Source organism: Zeus faber (genome assembly GCF_960531495.2).
Source record: "Zeus faber genome assembly, chromosome: 8".
Taxonomy (NCBI): domain Eukaryota; kingdom Metazoa; phylum Chordata; class Actinopteri; order Zeiformes; family Zeidae; genus Zeus; species Zeus faber.
Genome location: NC_137195.1, coordinates 28001121 through 28020206, shown reverse-complemented (window position 1 = coordinate 28020206; position 19086 = coordinate 28001121). Strand labels below are relative to the sequence as shown.

Genomic DNA, 19086 nt, shown 5'->3' with positions numbered 1-19086 from the left:
TAAGACGGTCGAATAAAATGGCCTGATCTACAGTCTGAACAAGGCTGAACAATTCAAAATGCACTATCCCCCCTATCGGCTGCTAAAAGGATATCGTTGGTCACTTTGAGGAGGGCAGTTTCTGTGCTATTTAAAGCTCTTAAACCAGACTGGAATTTCTCAAAGATGTTATCATGACACATAAAAGCCAAAAACTGGGTTGATACCGCCTTCTCTAAAACCTTTGAAAGAAATGTAAATTTAGAAATGGGCCTAAAATTGTTAAGAACAGAGGGATCAAGGCTTGGTTTCTTTAAAAGATTATGGATGACAGCATGTTTAAAAATAGAAGGAAAAATGCCTGTTTCGAGTGAGTTATTTATAATAGATAATAAACTGGGTCCAACTGTGTCAATCACCTCTTTAAGGTGGTGGGGATAATGTCAAGGCTGCATGTGGTTGATTTCATGTGTGGTAGAATTTCAAGTAGATATGATGGTGACAGTTTCAACATTGCTAAAATAACTGTCAATGTACTAGCATTTATAGCTTGGTCAAGTGGTGTAATTTGCTGTCTTATATTCTCAGCTTTTTTTTCGCAAAAAAGTTTAAAAACTCCTCACACATCTCTGGTGAGGCCTCAGTAAGATGACAGGGGGAGAAGGTGATGACGGAGTCTATTACCTTATATAAAAATCTGGGATTGGAATGGTTTGCAACAATCAGGTTAGAGAAGAAAGCTGCTCTCGCTCCTTTGACTGCCTTTCGATAATTGTGAATAGCGTCTTTCCAGATCTCATAAAATATGTTAAAACCACTCTTTTTCTTTTTCGTTCCTTTCTCCTACAGTCTCTCTTTAGGTCCTGGGTGGATTCATTTTGCAAGGGCTGCGATGTTTTATTTGACTTTTTGTCCTCGTATGGGGCGACAGAGTCCGGGACAGTCAGACATGTGGCATGAAAATGGGAGACAAGATCCTCTGTGCCATCTGGATAAAAGGCAGTTAATGGCGAAGCAGCAGCATTGAAAAGCTCAGAAAACGTACTCGCTGACATAGAGTTAAAAACATGGCGGCGGATAGGATTGTTGTGAGCGATAAAGAATTGGGATAAAACCACACTGAATAAAACCGCTTTGTGATCAGATACAAATATCCTTTGGCTTAATGTTTTCAGGGCTGAGACCACTGTACAGTACTGAGTCAAGGGTCTGGCCCTTAAAGTGTGTAGGTTCTTGTAGCGCTTAAGTGAGGTTAAACGAGTCAAGAACATCCATAAAATCAGTAATAAAAGTGTGGCTGGGGCATCAGACATGTATGTTAATATCACCTAAAATCTGAATTTTGTCATCATTTGACACAAAATGAGATAACAACTCAGCAAATTTTTGTTTAAAAACATTATTTGGTCTTGGCGGTCTATAAATTATTAAAATTATCACCGGGTCCTTAGAATTGAGCATAAAACCAAGTTGTCAAATGATGTAAAACTGCTATGTGAAATGGAAGTACTTTAAAATCCTTTCTATAGATAACAGTAACCCACACCCCCTGCTTGAGAGCCCAGGTTGGTGGAGAAATATAAAATCTGGGGGGTTTGCTTCAATAATGGGACTGCAGTCTCCCTGACTTAACCAGGTCTCTGTGATGATAAGAAGATCCAAATTATTAAAAGTAATACAATTATCACAACATAAAAAGGATTTGTTATTTAGAGAACTGATATTTAAAGGCCAAAAGTCACCAGTTTGCAGATGGCAGCAGCAGAAGGTAACAGAGGTAATTTAGGAAGTCGAATTATATTGTTATGATTAGCCTTAAGGGGGTGTGATAATGAACGTGCTACCATAGGTCTATGAAAGGAAATGATGGTGGTTATGGTGGAAGGCATTACAGTCCCCTTTAGGAGAGCTGAGTAGGCTGCTGGAGTAGGGGATGGTGGAGTTGACTGTATAGTGTAAGGGTGTGTGGGACTCACTGACCGTCCGGAGGTGAATGCATTGTAGGAGAGCAGTGTGAGTACAATGTTTATGGAAAGTCGACGGGATCCTTCGTGGTTTGGATGGAGGCAATCGTCCTTAAATAGTTCCAGTCTATTGTAGAAGGTGGTGAAGTTGTCCACGTCCCCTACTGTTGCAGCAGTAGCCCTTCAGCCAGATGTGCAGTTGCCGCAATCAGCTAAATTTTACGTCACCGAAACATGACTTGTTTGTATTTTAAACACTGTTTATGAGGCCGACTAAATCGTCTTTAAGTTTTCTCTGAATATACACTCAATGACCCCTATTTGGAACAGCTGTACACCTGTTTATTCATGCAATTAACTCTTATCTGCCAATTGTGTGGCACAGTGCAGTGCATAAAGTCATGTAGATACAGTCCAGCAGCTTCAGTTAATGGTCACATCAACCATCACAAAGGGGGGGGGGGGGGGGGGGGGGAATGTGTTTTCGACAGTGGCATGATTGTTGGTGCCAGACGGGCTGGTTTGAGTATTTCCGTAAATGCTGATCTCATGGGATTTTCACACACAACAGTCTCAAGAGTTTACTCAGACAGGGTGTATTTAATTTAAACTGTAAACACACCCATTCATTCAATTGCAGTGTGTCATCATGAGATGCCACTAACTTCACAAAAACACAATCAGGTTCAAAGAGAGATTTCAGTGGACCTGAGATATTGTCCTTTGAACCCTGACCAGAGGTCATCTTTCAAAGTTCCTTTTTTTTCATATGAATGAGACCAGGTCTTTATGCTTTATTCTAATCTACATGTTGCACAGCTTTATAATTTCAAAATAGAAGTTGTTTTTTATTTACATTTTTTAAATTACAAAGTTCAATAGCTTCGTCGTGAGGGCACTCAAACGAGGTCAACCTAGTTAAACTACCACTAACCCTAACCCTACATAATTATCGTTTCAAGATTATTACAATGGAAGCATCATTACCAGTAATGAGACTCTTAGTCTCAGAGCCAACTCATCTTTACATTACAAGTAACATAAGGGCATAGTAGTGATTTAAATAAAACAGTATTTAAAAACATAAATGAAACCGTATTCAAACAGTATTTAAAACGGTATTTGAAAAATCAAAAATGCAAAGGAGTAGTGTAGTATAAATAATATAAATGCATTTACCTAAAATATAAAATAAAATACAGAGAACAATGACATTGAGTCAACTTGATAGTGGACATCTTAAATAGTCATGGGCCACAACAATATAGTGTCATACTGAATGGCAAGATTGACAGTATTTTAAGACAAACACTGCAATGTACTACTAAGAGGTAAGACAAAAGAGATATGCAATGCAATACTTGATACATTAAAGTGACGAGTGGTAGATGATGTAAACAGTTGCTTTCCTTCTTTTGAAAGTGGTCAAGTGTGTGGTACAATAGGTTCTAGACTTTGGCCTTTTGATTTCAAAATGAGGGTCTTTGAACTAATCAAATTTTGTTTTACTTAAAATAAGTGTGAAATATCATGACAAAAAGGTGTACGGCCGCCATAAGAAACATATATATATAATGAATATATGATATAATATCTATGTTATATAAAAATTATATATATATAACATCATATAATTAGATATAATATAATAATAATATAATTATATAAGACATTATTATGTAATACATTATGTAATACATATTATATATATATATATATTATATATATTATATTTATTCGTACTCCTATTTGTCTCAAATAGGGGTGGGAATCACCAGGGACCTCACAATGCAACGCTGCAATTTTTGCACCGAAGAAACTGGGGATGTCCCCGAGAACGAGAAACCTTCAAGGGCTTTTATTCTGGTTGTATTCACACTAGAACTCTGAAGTAACTTTCACTGATTTCACCTTACCAGTACACTACAATTTGTTTCTGCGCAAATTTAAGGCGAGAATCAATAAGCGATCGATGTCTGCTAATGCCAACATATTGCCCGACCTCATCAGAACATGCCAGCCCTTGAGGCCTGGTAGGAAGTGTTGAAGAGCTACTTCAACAACACTGTGTGCAGCTCTAACAAGTTAATGTGACACTTCACCTGTGATGCTACACGACGACTGCCTTCCGCCCATTGGCTGTTGCACCATAGAGTCCGTGGCGATAGTGGAGCGGTATGATACAGGTCGGACTCCACAAGTGAGAAAGGATTAAATTGGCTGCCTGACTGACTCCCTTCTGGGACTGGCCGCAGCTGGCCGGCGTTTACATTGAGGGCCGGCTGTACACTTAAAACGGTGGTTATGGGGGAAGGGGGCCTGTGGTTCACAGTACAAACATTTGGGCAATAAAATGGGCAAATTTGCAAACATGGGGAGAAAATAACGGATTAAGGGACAGGACAGTCAATGTACCCAAATCTGAATTTGTGATTCGGGAAAGCATTACATTATTTGTGACGCAATGGAAACAGAGTTTCCATACCCAAAGTTGCTCGTGATTATTCAGAAAAAAAAGCCATGATTGACATGTCGGTGCATTAGCGTGTGTGAGCAAGTTGAGAGAGAGAGAGAGAGAGAGAGAGAGAGAGAGAGAGAGAGAGAGCGAGCATTTCGGAGGACGCTGGTTCTGAGGGAAAAAATACAAAAGTCTATAATCCAAATATATATATATATATACCTTCGTGCGGGGGTGCGGCAGAAGTGCAAAATCGTCACTTCCTCTACCATTCGACGTGAATGCAGGGTATTTGATTGGATTACATGATCTGACAATCAATCCCATGAGTAAAAGAACGTAGCCCCTGTGTGCTTGAACTTGTGTTAACAAGTGGAAATGCTACACTGACTATATATCTGTCCCGTGACGCTGTCTGTCAAATAAGGGACAAATGATGCCAAAAATACAAATGGAAAAAAGGACGATGACAAAACCAATTAACATACAACAAATGTCTTAGTTTTGCCAACTCTTGACTTAGAAGGCCAGCGCTTTGTGAAAACCCAGTCATTTAGAGACTCTCTGTGTTGCAACCTCTTCTTTTCATAGTCAGATGTTTCTCGTGGAAATAGAACCTCAAAGACAGACAAGGTCAAACAAGCACGTTTGGCCTCATTTGTGATGAGTTTGTCAAAGTAATTAATTACCGCTAAATATATTGTAAAAAAAAATCATGCCTTTTCAAAATTTGTTGTTCTCAAATTTGCGCTACTTAGCGCGAGCCCAAGTTATTGCTTTGTTCAGACAACAAACTAGAACTGCGATTGATCAGGTCATATCACCAGAGCTATATTTATCTTGCGAGCTGACAAGTTATCACACATGCAAATAAGCAACTCCAGTCGACCGAAGGGAAAAAAAAGGACTCTTCTTTTTTCCTTGATGCTGATGCGCCGCAAAAACATCAGCATTAACGAAAAAAAGAAAAAACAAACTAAATTTATCACTAAAGATAACAAAAAAATCAAGCAAATGGGGACAGATCCTTTTACTTCATTCAAGATTTGTTAAAACTACAAAGAATATGTTGTGAAAGAAATTATCTGAGGGGTGCGAGCGCCAGGTGTCGGCTGTTTTCCTGCCGTTGTTCGTGAGCTTACTTTTCTCACAGCCAGAGTAATAATCGTGTCCATACAATAATAACCCTTTACAATTCCATTAATTCCAGTTATATCACCATAACATGTCAATAACACTTTATTGATCCCTGGGGGTACATGCAGGTGTTACAGCAGCTGAATGTTGACGGAACAGTGCAGGTTGAAGAGGGATGAAATAAAAATGAATCATATATATTTTGACATTCCAGAAGTTAACAGGAAGTAGCAGCTGTGCAGCTGACTATGATGACCTGTCACCCCAATATGTTCTGCTGGCAGGGTACGCTAAAGTTAAGTACAAGTACATTACATAAGTATATAGTAATTAATAGTATAGTGTAGTGATCCTTGCCCAGTCGATTTATCTCCATAGTGAGGAATAACATATATTATTAACTTTCAAGAAACCCGGAATCAGAATTTGTTTATTGGGTCAAGTACATTTTCATGTACAAGGAATTTGTCTTGGTAAATGTTGGGGCATCATAGAAAAAGAATATGTAACCATATAAAAAAACAAGATATACAATTTATACATCCATCCATTTTCCAACCCGCTTATCCTGGTCAGGGTCAAGGTCGTAACAGGGCCAACAGAGCAGCCAAGACATCCCTTTCCCCGGCAACCTCCTTAAGCCTTTCCTGGGGGATCCCTAGGGGTTCTCAGGCCAGCCAGGTGATACAATCTCTCCAGCATGTCCTGGGTCTGCCCGGGGGTCTCCTCCCAGTTGGACATGCCTGGTACACCTCCAAAGGGAGGTGTCCAGGGGGCACCCTTACAAGATGCCCAAACCACCTCAACTGACTCCTCTCCATGTGGAGGAGCAGTGGCTGTACGCTGAGTTCCTCTCAGATCACGGAGCTCTTCACCCTATGATGGAGTGTGAGCCCTGCCACCCTACGGAGAAACCCTTCAGCTGCTTGTATCCCCAATCTGATTCTTTCGTTCACTACCTATAGCGCATGACCATAGATTAGGGTGAACGAAGAGCGACCGTTAAATTGAGAGGTTCGCCTTGCGGCTCAGCTCCCGCTTCACTGCCCGCATTACTGCAGCCACTGCACCTAACCGGCGATTACACTCATTCAAACAATACACGGTACACAGAGTGAGCTAAATGTGCCCCATATAAAGATGAAGTTCACACAAGGCTATGCAGTGGACAAGGATGCATGTATTGACTGGGTATGAATGTAAATATGAATAGATGGGTGTTTATGTACATGATTAATGAAAATATTAATAATACCTACTGTATACAACATTATGGACGTAGCTAATAACCGGTTGTTAGTCTAACTTATTACAGTGTTATTACATGATATTACACAGGTCCCTTTTCAGGGTTCACAAAGCGCAGTACATGTGTATATATATTCATTCCTTTCCACAGGTTTAAATAGTTTAGTATATCCTCATTATAAATGTGCCATAAACACTGTGTGCCAATCACAATGCTTGATTATTCCACTCAAATGTACTTAATGTTTTCAAAATATAAAACAAAATTTAATATATCATGAGAGAGCTATTTCTAACATTATTATGAAGCAATTCACTAAGGTGCAGGAGAAAAGAAAAGACAAACAAAACAAAACAAAAAAAGGCTGCTTTTCCCTTGAAGTTCAACACGGTCCCTGACTGTGGCCCCCAGGTCATTTGAGATTGAGACCACTGCCTTAAAATGAGTTGGGATTGAGCTGGGAAACACTGTGAAACTCCCATCATGACCATTGCAAATTGTTGTTTATGAAATGTTTGCAAGGAAGCAGGATGTAATTATGAAAAAAGCAGAAGAACAATATGCTGAGCTCATTTTCCACTTTCCACTTGCTGCTGAATCCTCCAAACAGTGATCCATGAATAAACAATAGAAGACCACACTCCCTTTTAATTAGTTATTGCTGCGCCGACGTTTTGGTCGAGGGACCTTTTTTCAGCGTGAAGTTCAGGAAGTAGCGGTGTCAATATGCAATTCCGTTGAATTATTGTCGGAAATGCACATTTTAAATGGGTGCGTCGCCCTTAAATGTCCTCACAGCAATTAAAAATGGAATGGAAGTGCTGTCCTGTATTCTTCCATCATGATAAAACAAATTAAATAATTCAGGGTGGTGTAACTCTTTTTTTTTTCCCTTCTTTTTTCATTGCCAAGTGGTGAACTGTACAGACCCAGGTATCCCTGCCAATTCGATCCGGGAGAGTAAGATCGAGCACGGAAACTTCACCTTCGGCAGCGTGGTGTTCTACGACTGTAACCCAGGTTACTACCTGTTTGGATCCTCAGTGCTCACCTGCCAGCCGGCCAGCCACTGGGACAAGCCCCTGCCAGAATGCTTCGGTAGGACAGTCTCATCTATCCCTCTGTTTATCAATCCTTTGTCTGCCTATCCATCTATCTGTCTGTCTGCTTGTCTATTTGTCTATCAATCCTGCTATCTGTCCATCACTCCATTTGTCCATCTGTCTATTAATCTACACTGCATAGTCAAAAGTATGTGGACACCCGTTCTAATTAAGGACAACACTACCTGCCTTGATGTGGATCAGTGGTGGAGGAATTATGGTCTGGGGCTGTTTTTCATGGTTTGGGCTCGGCCCAGCTAAAGATTCTGTTTCCCACAATGGGACCTACTAACTCAGGTGTGGAATGAACTGACTGGCCTGCACAGGGCCCAAACCTGAACCCCACTAAACACCTTTGGGTGAACTGGAACACAGACTGTGAGCCATCGCCCAACATCCGCGCCTGACCTCACTGATGCTCTTTTGTCAGAATGGGAGCAAACTACGTTCCAAAATATAGTGGAAAACCTTCCCAGAAGAGTGGAGACTGCTCTAGCACCAAAGCGGGGACCAACTCCATATTGATGCACATGGTTTTGAAATAAAATGTTTAGCAAGCACATATGGGTGTCTGCCTGTCTGTCTGTCTCTCCATCTGTCTGTCTGTCTGTCTGTCTGTCTGTCTGTCCCTCTGTTTGTCTACCCATCCTTGTGTCTGTGTGTTCATCTAGCTGTAAAGTTATTCAAACCACACACTCAACATAGAAGTACACAAAGGGAATAAGAAACAAAAAGCTCCACTCTTAACATACTGTGTCCTCGACCTTGAATGTGCACCCCCACCTTTGCTTGAGGAGTTTTAATGGCGTTTAATAGTTGGTAACTGCAGTGAGTAGCAGCATCTGTGCAGAGCCCGATATCCTTATGGCTGCCGCTGATGTAGCGGTGGGTCTAAATGAAGGAATGGTCCCAAACTATCATGGAACACATGGTGACCGCTCGTTCGGCTCCTAGCGAACAACCCCATGAAAAAGTTCTCCATGCTGCAGGGCGTATGGAGATGTCCTCAGGTGTTCTGCGTACCTAACTCTCTGCAAGCGGTGAGGACTTTTTCCACAGTCATAGGATCTGAAGCACACCTCCACATTTTGCAAACTTCACATTCCACAGAAGTGCACAACGTGTGGTTAGTCCAACTGCGCGGTAATTACAGACTTATGAAAGAAAGTCTTACTTGCATTTTCGTACCAAGCTCCCAGCTTTGATGGTTCTTGTTTCATAAATTGGACTTGACAAATTTTTTTTACCTCTTAAAATAAATTTGCTTCTCATTACAACACTACGCTAATTAAGGCGTTTTCCAAAATTATACATGGTCAAAATTTCAAAAACCTCAAGGAAGCGATCGGGAAAGTAGAGAAAAAAAAGCAAAAAAGAAATAAAATTCCAATGCACACTTTATCTATTTTTAATGCAAAATGTGTTTGAACGAGCAGACATGGGAAAAGTTTTTCCTTCGCCCCCGCCTTCCTCAGAACTTCTCTCCGATGGCATACACTTGGCCAAGCCAAATGTGTGGGGTTCCCTTGCCGCACTAAAGGGGGATTAGGCATGTAATATCCATCCCACAATCCATCGCCTTATCACATCTCTCTCCTTCTCTTCCTCTCTCCACGTCTTTTCCAGAGGTGGAGTGCGGTAACCCAGGTTCCCCGCCCCACGGTGTGATGGTGGGGGAGAAGTTCACGGCGGGCTCCACCGTGCACTACTCCTGCTCTGGGGAGCACCAGCTCATAGGAGAGCCATCACTCACCTGTCAGCTGAACGGACACTGGAGCGCCCCACTGCCCCACTGCTCAGGTACACGGCAGTACACACACACACACACACACACAGACACACACACACACACACACACACACACACACACACACACATAAAATGTATTGTGCTATTAACACGTTGACTTTGACAGCCCATGTAAAAATACATAAAAACAAATGCACATATTTTATTTCCCCCACTAACGCCTTCAAATCCATTACACACACACACACACACACACACACACACACACACACACACACACACACACACAATAAAGACTTTAGCCAGCAGGTGCTCAAAGCAAACACTCAAAGGCTTACTGCTCAGTCACCAAATACCAAACTCCTGCCTGAATATTGCAAAAATTTCATTGGCTTATTCCGGCTGTGAGGCAAAACAGCAAGTAGTGTTTCATGGCAATCAAGATACAGTAAGCAGCGCTGCATAATACTTAGAGCTAACTTTTTTTTTTTTTTTGCTTTTGAGTCAACTAAGCACCACACACACACACACACACACACACACACACATACACCCACAGAAAATACAACATAAAACATAAAAATATAAAAAAACAACCCACAAAACAAACACTTCATTGGCCCTAAAATTCCCCATCTACTCAAAGTATTGAGCACTTTACCAATTTGAGCAGTTTTCACAACGGGCACCCCCAGTGGCTCATTTGATGAATCCGTGTTTGGCTGATGAGTGCTAATTGCTGGAACGGCACAATGGCGTTGGCCATCTGCCAAATAGCCCTCGTCATATCCCCGAGCCCGATTCCAAAGTGTCCATTATCTTCTCTTTGATTTGATGGCGGGGTGGCGTGATTGATAAGCATTACATCCAAGCCGCGTGGAGCATAGGCGCTAATGGCCTCACCTGCATGAAATAACGATCAATTGAGCGGAAGGCATTTGCTCTGACATCAAACCAAATGAAGATTGGTATTCCAGCAAACAAAAGCTTCACCCCTTTTCTTTCCTTTTTTTTATTTTTTTGCACCTGCCGGAGGAAAACCCATTTACCTTTCTTTTATTTCCAGAGTGTGTTATTTTTTCCTGTGGAGCTTTTTCAACTAAAATAAAAAACACCCATTTACAGCCCACCCCCCCATCACGCCCCAGTCGTGCAGTTTAAAAGCTGAATTACCTCAAAAAGTTTTGACAGTAAATATTCAAGCACTTTGATGCGGGCAACGTAGCCTATTTATATTTATAGTTTGGTGAATTGGAGGCAAGTGGGCATACATGCAATGCAAATATTAACGGACAGTAGAAGAGCCTTCTACTTTCGGTTTCATTTTCCGCAGAAAACTGCAGCGCCTAGCGACCTAGATATCTGAAGTAAATGTTTACTCTTGTTTTTTGTAGGCACACATATTTTTGTGTATGGACAATGTGAAAAAATAGGGAGGCACTGGAGAACGGGTTAAAGAGCCACGAGTTGCTTACCTCTGGTCTTGGGAGAAGATGTACTTTTAATGGACCATTGTAAAAAAGACGCAGATGTAAATGAATTAAATCAATTAAGTATTAAGTTTAACTAGTAGGATATATTCCTCCCCCCTTTTGGACATGGTCACTCATTTTATTTTTTTTTATTTTTTATTTTATTTTAAATTTAGCTGTCATTATTTGTGAGGAAAAGAACAACGGTACACAATGGTAATAGCAAATAGTTAGACATGCAACCCCTTGTGTGCTGCTCAGAATACCCCCTTCTATCTGACACACTATCTGCTTGCATCATCATCAAAAAGAGGAAATGATTGTTCTGCAGTATACAGGAGAGAGGTGTTTTCAATTAAAATGATACCAGTAAATACTATTATTTAGTCGCAATTGATTCGTTAATTTGGTGATTTATTGATTAATTTGAGGATTCTTTGTTTATACATCGTCAATTAAAAGCCTAAGTCTTAAGGCAGAAAAGCGATTCATCGCAACTAATCACAGCAATTGTGCCATTAATTCATTTTGTCGGATTTTGCTTGCATCATTAATAAATGCAGGTTAGGTTGTACTAGGTAGGTCATTGAATAAGAACGTAGCCTATTATGGGAAAGAGGAAATGAAAAAAAATAAAAAGATGCTATTAAGAAATAGTTGATTTAAAATATACCTCCTTTATGTTGATTCTACAAACCCCAATTCCAATGGAGTTGGGATGTTGTATAAAATGTAAATAAAAACAGAATTCAATGATTTGCAAATCCTTTTCAACCTATATTCAATTGAATACAATACAAAGACAAGATGTTTAATGTTCAAACTGATAAACTTTGTGTTTTTGCAAATATTCACTCATTTGAATTTGATGCCTGCAACACGTTCCAAAAAAGCTGGAACAGGGGCATGTTTACCACTGTGTTACATCACTTTTCCTTTTGACAACTCAGTAAGCATTTGGGAACTGAGGACACTAATTGTTGAAGCTTTGTAAGTGGAATTCTTTTCCATTTTTGCTTGATGTACGACTTCAGTTGCTCAACAGTCCGGGGTCTCTGTTGTCGTATTTTTTGCGCTTCATAATGCGCCACACACAAGCGGGTCCCTCCGCTGATTAGGCTGATCCCCGGCAGCTGAGTGGCCCCGGGATGGGAGACTGCACCGCCTGTCTGCAGTGGCGGCTTGACCACGCCCCCTTGGTCCACCACATACCCCAACCGTCACACTTAGGCCGGGCGCTGCCGGCCGATGGCCGACCCCCCCCCCCCCCGGAGCGGGAGAGGAAGTCCGCTACGATCATCTGGGCACCCGGCCTGTGGATCACCCCGAAGTTGAAGGGTTGTCGGGCCAGATACCACCGGGTGATCCGTGTATTGGTGTCTTTCATGCGGTGGAGCCATTGTAGTGGGGCGTGGTCCGAACGGAGGGTGAAGGCCTTACCCAGGACGTAATAGCGGAGGGTGGTGACCGGCCACTTTATTGCTAAACACTCTTTTTCTACGGTGCTGGACCTCGTCTCTTGCTCTACCAGCTTGCGGCTGAGGTACAGCACCGCCGGTCCACACCCTCGACCTCCTGGGACAGAACGGCTCCAAGCCGAAGGCTCTGACCACTGGACCGGAGCTGGAGCAGCTTTTTGAGTCAAGTCAGTCAAGGGGCTGGACAGTGCCGCAAATTCCGGCACAAGCCTCCTAAAGTATCCGGCCAGCCCCAAAAACTGCTTTACCTCCTTCTTAGTCTTAGGTCTGGACGTGTTCGCAACTGCGGCAGTCTTATCTACCTGTGGTCGGAGCAGGCCACCCCCCAAGTGGTACCCCAAATACCGTACCTCCCTCCGCCCAACCGCATACATTTTTGGGTTGGCATTGAGCCCCGCACGCCTCAGGGACGCCAGCACTGCGCTCACATGCTGCATATGCCGCTCCCACGTATCGCTATGAACAATGACATCATCTAAATATGCAGCGGCACATGCTGCATGAGGGGGCAGGACATGGTCCATGAGTCTCTGAAAGCTCGCGGGGGCACCAAAAATCCAAACAGAAGCACTCGGAATTGGTAAAGGCCTTGCGGAGAGGAGAAGGCCGATTTTTCCTTGGACTGCTGGGACAAGGGAATCTGCCAGTAGCCCTTGGTTTTAAATCCAGCGTCGTAAAAAACCCAGCCGTACCTAAGCGGTCAAGAAGCTCGTTCTGTTGAAGCGCTCAACCAGGCCATCTGTCTTTGTTAACCCATACAGTTCGGGCAGTGTGCGTGACATAAACGAAGTGCCCTGGTCGGTCAGGATTTCCTTCGGAATCCCGACCCAGGAGATCACCTGAAACAGGGCCTGCACCACATTTTTGGCCATAATACTGCGCAACGGCACTGCTTCTGGGTATCTTGTCGCGTAATCCACTAGGTCTAACACAAATCGATAGCCCCAAGCACTACGGTCTAATGGCCCAATGATATCCATAGTGATTCTCTCGAATGGAATCTCGACTAAGGGGAGGGGACTCAACAGCGCACTGGGAATAGCTGGTGGATTCATGCACTAACAGCCATCGATTTTATCTACCCGCTCAAAGGCCCCGCAAAGCGTATCGTCCAGCGATTGTTCCAGAGGAAAATCCTCCATGGGAAGGACTGAGGGTTCCGGGGAAGTTCCCACCTGGGGTTACCCCTCCTCTGCTCTGGTGACCTCTGCCGGTGCGACTGTTGCATCGCCGTGCGCTGCGCAACACATACATATGCCTGCAGACCATGAGCGCACCCCCCTCCCCCATTTCTTTCATTAGAACATCGAAACCTGGCCAATTTGTAGCCAAAATCAGGGGGTATGACAGGCGGAGACTAACCGCAGTCTTTACCATATGCTTTTTTCCCTTGTAGCGAATTTCGAGCCGCACTATGAGATAAGTGTGAATATCCCCATGTACACAACAAATATCCACCCAAGATGCCTTTACCAAAGCCCTGGGTCAACCAGGTATTGCTGAATCATCGTCTGCGAGCAGCCCAAGTCCAGCAAAGCCTGATGTCTACCCCCTTGTAACCTTACCGGCACACGGTAGGTCCTTTCTCGACCGGGAGAGGGATCCGGCGGACCGGCGACCCGAACCACCTGGCCGACCTCCATCATTGGGCAGTCCCGCAAGTCGTGGTCGGGTTTCCCGCATCGCCAGGATACCTACCCAGGCGGCTGCCCAACTCTCGGTGGGATGGTGGATCGGGGTAGGCGGTGGTCTCCCTCCTCCGGCGGGCGAAGGGACGGGAGCGGGGCCCTCCCTGGGGTTCCAGAAGGGAGGCTGGTGATGGCCGCCAGGTCCGCGGTGTTGATATCGGTCAGTACCACGTCGACTCCCGCGCCGCGTCCTGGCGCAGGTCCCAAAAAAAGACCGCACCAGAGAGGGGCCCACCCTCTCTGGTGCTATAGGCTCTTGTGTGGCTGTGGTCCGGGAGGCTGGACGGTGGCATTTTACCCAGCTAGCGACACGGGCGGGAGATTGTTAATATACTGTTCGGTGGCCACCACCTTGACGATCTGGTGCAGGGAGTGCAGTGCAGTGCTGAGGGATCGAAGGTCAGGGGCATTCAGTGTTCATTTTCAGCCTTGCCATTTACGTGCAGAGATTTCTCCAGATTCCCTGAATCTTTTGATGACATTATGGACTGTAGATGATGAAATCCCTCAATTCCTTGCAATTGTATGTTTTTAAACGTTGTTTTTAAAAACAAAGTGGTGAACCTCGCCCCATCCTTGCTTGTGAACGACTGAGCCTTTCAGGGATGCTCCTTTTACACCCAATTATGACACTCACCTGTTTCTAATTAACCTGTTCACCTGTGGAATGTTCCAAACAGGTGTTTTTTGAGCATTCCTCAACTTTCCCACTCCTTTGTTGCACCTGTCCCAGCTTTTTTGGAACGTGTTGCAGGCATCAAATTCAAAATTAGTGAATATTTGCAAAAGAAACAATAAAGTGTATCAGTTTGATTGATTAAATATCTTGTCTTTGTAGTGTATTCAATTGAATATAGGTTGAAAAGGATTTTCAAATCATTGTATTCTGTTTTTATTTACGTTTTACACAATGACCAACGAAAAGGATTTTCAAATCATTGTATTCTGTTTTTCTTTGCGTTTTACACAATGACCAACGATTTGGTCATTACTTTGGTGATTTAATGATTAATTTGGCGGTTCTATGTTTAAGTATCGCTGATTACAAGCCTGTAAAACAGTGTTAAAGGGAAAAAAATATTAATCACGACTAATCACATCACAATCATTAATTAATTAATTCATTCATTCATTCATATACACCACATATATTGTGTAGCTTCCCCTCATGCCGCCAAAACAGCTCTGACCTGTCAAGGCATGGACATCCTACAGATGCTCGATCGGAACCCGGATCCCCGAACGATAACCCCGGCCATCCACATGATGTGAAAGAAAAAGTGATTAATCTGACCAGGCCACCCTCTTCCATTGCTCCATGGTCCAGTTTTGACGCTCACGTGCCCATTGTAGGGGCTTTCAGGGTGGACAGGGGTCAGCATGGGCACTCTGACCGGTCTGCGGCTACACAGCCCCATACGCAGCAAGCTGTGATGCACTGTGTGTTCTGACACATTTCTATCATAGCATGAACTTTTTCAGCAATTTGTGCTACAGTAGCTCTTCTGTGGAATCGGACCAGACGGGCTAGACTTTGCTCCCCATATGTGCAGAGCCCATGGCCCTGTCGCCGGTTCACCGGAACACCCCACAAGACCTGCTATTTTGGAGATGCCCTGACCCAGTCGTCTAGCCATCACAATTTGACCCTTGTCAAAGTCACTCAGATCCTTACGCTTGCCCATTTTTCCTGCTTCCAACACATCAACTTCAAGAACTAATTGTTCACTTGCTGCTTAATATATCCCATCCCTTGACAGGTGCCATTGGAAAGAGATGATCACTGCTATTCACTTCACCGGTCAGTGGTTTCAAAGTTGTGGCTGATTGGTGTATATATATACAGTACATATCACTCACTTCAGACCAGTGTTTTTGAGCGCACAATACTGCGGTGGAATTTATCGCAGAATAGATTAGTTTATCTTATCTTGCTGCGTTAGAATTCTCAGGTAAGGTTAATCGGATTTGTCGCCAGTATCGTTGGCAGTATCGTAGTAAGATTATGAGAGGCGTTACAAGAGCATGTAACCCTTACTGGTGATACGCCTTGTATGGAAAAAAAAGTTAGACATTATGAGCACTTTGTGTGTGTGTGTGTGTGTGTGTGTGTGTGTGTGTGTGTGTGTGTGTGTGTGTGTGTGTGTGTGTGTGTGTGTGTGTGTGTGTGTGTGTGTGTGTGTGTTTACAATGGTTTGTTCACGGTTTAAAGTAACAGTTGAAGTTGGCTGTGGGTGAAGCCATTAATCTGCATCCCCCTAAACGCTGTTTAAATCAGTTGAATTATTACTATTAAAGTGTGAATTACAACCTATATATTGCCGTGCAAAGCAGAGGAATGCATTACCACTTTTCCTACAGCACACACAAAAACAAGTATGATTAATATAGACCTATTGTAATAAACAGCCGATAGATATGCTCCCATTTTTATTTTATTTTAGTCAAATAAACAGCGCCTCAGTGGGAGTGTATTGCACCGCTCGGTGATAAAGAGGTTCGAAATGCAACATACTTCAACATTTTAGCATGTGGTTTTCAAAGCAGTCCAAGGGTCGGACACCGGCAAAGCTCGAGTTTTGCCTATCTTTTTTTAAAGTAGGTTCTTATCTGGGTCTCCTATCTTGGAGTGTTTAAAAGCAAGATAAGCAAGGCCCGGCGGCCATCCCAATTAGAGAGATTATAGTTTCTCCTGCGCGTGGCGAGCCGAGCCCGCCTCACCTTAACAAGAGAGACTAATCAAGTGCCGGCGTCCATTGTGGGCCATAAATGATGTGCGACACGCACACACACACACACACACACACATACGTATGTATGTGTGTTTTATGCACTCATGAATACAAGTGCACCAACCACATTCACAGTCTGCGTCATCTACATCCACAACTGAAATGACCCAATTCGGATGTTTGGCCCACATGTGGCACAGACGGGATATGTATTATGAACGTCTAAACAGGAACAAACCCGGTGGGTTCCAATATTTTCAAGTCTGTTATGGGCCACATTCATATGTGGAAATGAATCGGATACCAATCCAATATCAGCCAACACGACTTCCGTCTGTATGCGTAGAACAGAATTTGACAGCTATTGCGATTCTAATGCCATCAATGCGACAATCGTGACGTGTACAGGTTGCAACAGTTCAAACAAAACTTTATTTACAGTGGTTCAAACGCAGCGGGTAAAGTCATAGTAACATGCCTTTTAAACCTGTGGGGAGAGTCAGCGCAGGCACAAAAAAAAGGCATGTATCGCAATAAAAATAGTTAGTCTAATTTGATTTATACATTGTGCTTCTCTAAAGATGTTTCGTAAAACAATAGCTTGAATTATAATTTCTATTTCACTTGCATCCATGGCGGATGGAGAATGAGCCATACTCATAGGCTTATGTATGAAGTGTGCATGCAGGGTTGTTTTGTTCTACCGTCTGTTTTAAACAACAGAATCGCATATGGGTCATGTGGAAAGTCGGTATAAATAGGCGGGTAAAAGATATAGGCAACAAATCGGAACCGGGCCTTAAAAACGGCGGTAGAAACGCAGCCTTAGACTCTCCACCGCACAAGCGTTTCTATGTGGAACATTCTGAGTAACAAACAAACAAGGACATCTGAGGATACACACACACACGCACGCACGCACACACACACACACACACACACACAGCTGCTCTAGCCGGGCGCCCCCCCAACCTGTCTCCTCCGACACCTCCCTCCCTCCATTCACCAGGTTGTTTGCTCAGTAAGGCCCATTGTCAATAAGTAAGATATTACTACAGGTGGCCACGGCGTGTTGGCCTGGCGATGCGAACATGATCTCATAAGCGATGATGAGTAGGGATCGCACACTGATAGGAAGAGGAAGATGAAGCACAATGGCAGATGGGAAAAATAAAATGCCCCCCCCCCCCTCTATATATATATAAATATAGTTCTATTTTTTTTCTTTGTTTCTCTCAACCCTGTCTCGCTCTATCTATCTCATGCCCCCTCTTCTTTCTCGTCTAGTTCTTTTTTTCGTTCAAGAAATTGTATTTTCTTCTCGCAGTTTTTCTTCCCCCGACTGGTTTCATTTCTTTCGGAACGCTGTAGCGGTTGGCAGCTGTGATGCCGTGTGCTGCTCTGCCGCGGTTCCACTCTGGGGGGGTGGTGGTGGTATCCCTGATGAATACCCCTACCGCTACCCACCCCCGCCACCGCCCACCCCCACAAACTTCCCGCTACCTCTCTTTCTCTTCCGCGTGACGAGACAAGAAATGAGACAGAGAATCGCTAACAAGATTTTGTTTCATTTTGGATCATTCCAAGATGCCGAAGAATGATAGAGGGCGCAGTATAATCTTTTTATAATTGTTTTTCCCTTTCCCTGCGGGGGCGGATTGATCATCAGGATAATGAAATGGGAGCCAGTGCCAGAGGTCAAGGCGTATCTTTGCTTCCCATAAACACAGCTGGCTGCTTTTTAGCGCTGCCTTTTCCCCTCTTTTCTTCCACCACTGCTGCTTTTTATGGATGAAGAATGCTACGTGGGTGTCACGGCAGTGAAAAGTATCGGTCCTCCAGGTTGTTGGCCCACTGACAGCAGTTTGCTGGCATTGTGTCCTTTATAGCCTCCTCTTCAAGGGCCCGACAGATAGAGGATTTGGAGTGTAAGTCCCCCCTCGTTCTTTTCTCTTCTTTCTCTCTCTCCTCCCCCGCCCCAGTTTACACCGACGGAGCCTCGTCGCTGCGACACCGCACTAAAAGGTTTTTCCCGTTTCCAAAACACATAACTCGAGAAAGAGGGGCCGAGAACACA

General features: G+C 43.5%; 1 protein-coding gene across 1 annotated transcript in view; it reads left to right on the top strand.

Annotated features, from left to right (window-relative positions):
• LOC307234379 (CUB and sushi domain-containing protein 3-like) overlaps positions 1 to 19086 on the top strand; it is a gene marked incomplete at both ends in the record, with an annotated part of 277445 nt that overhangs the window by 220188 nt on the left and 38171 nt on the right. Inside the window, 2 exons of the mRNA XM_080006075.1 lie at positions 7700 to 7885; positions 9517 to 9690. Of these exons, the coding sequence (XP_079862201.1) occupies positions 7700 to 7885; positions 9517 to 9690 (360 nt within the window). The remainder of the gene's footprint in view (positions 1 to 7699; positions 7886 to 9516; positions 9691 to 19086) is intronic.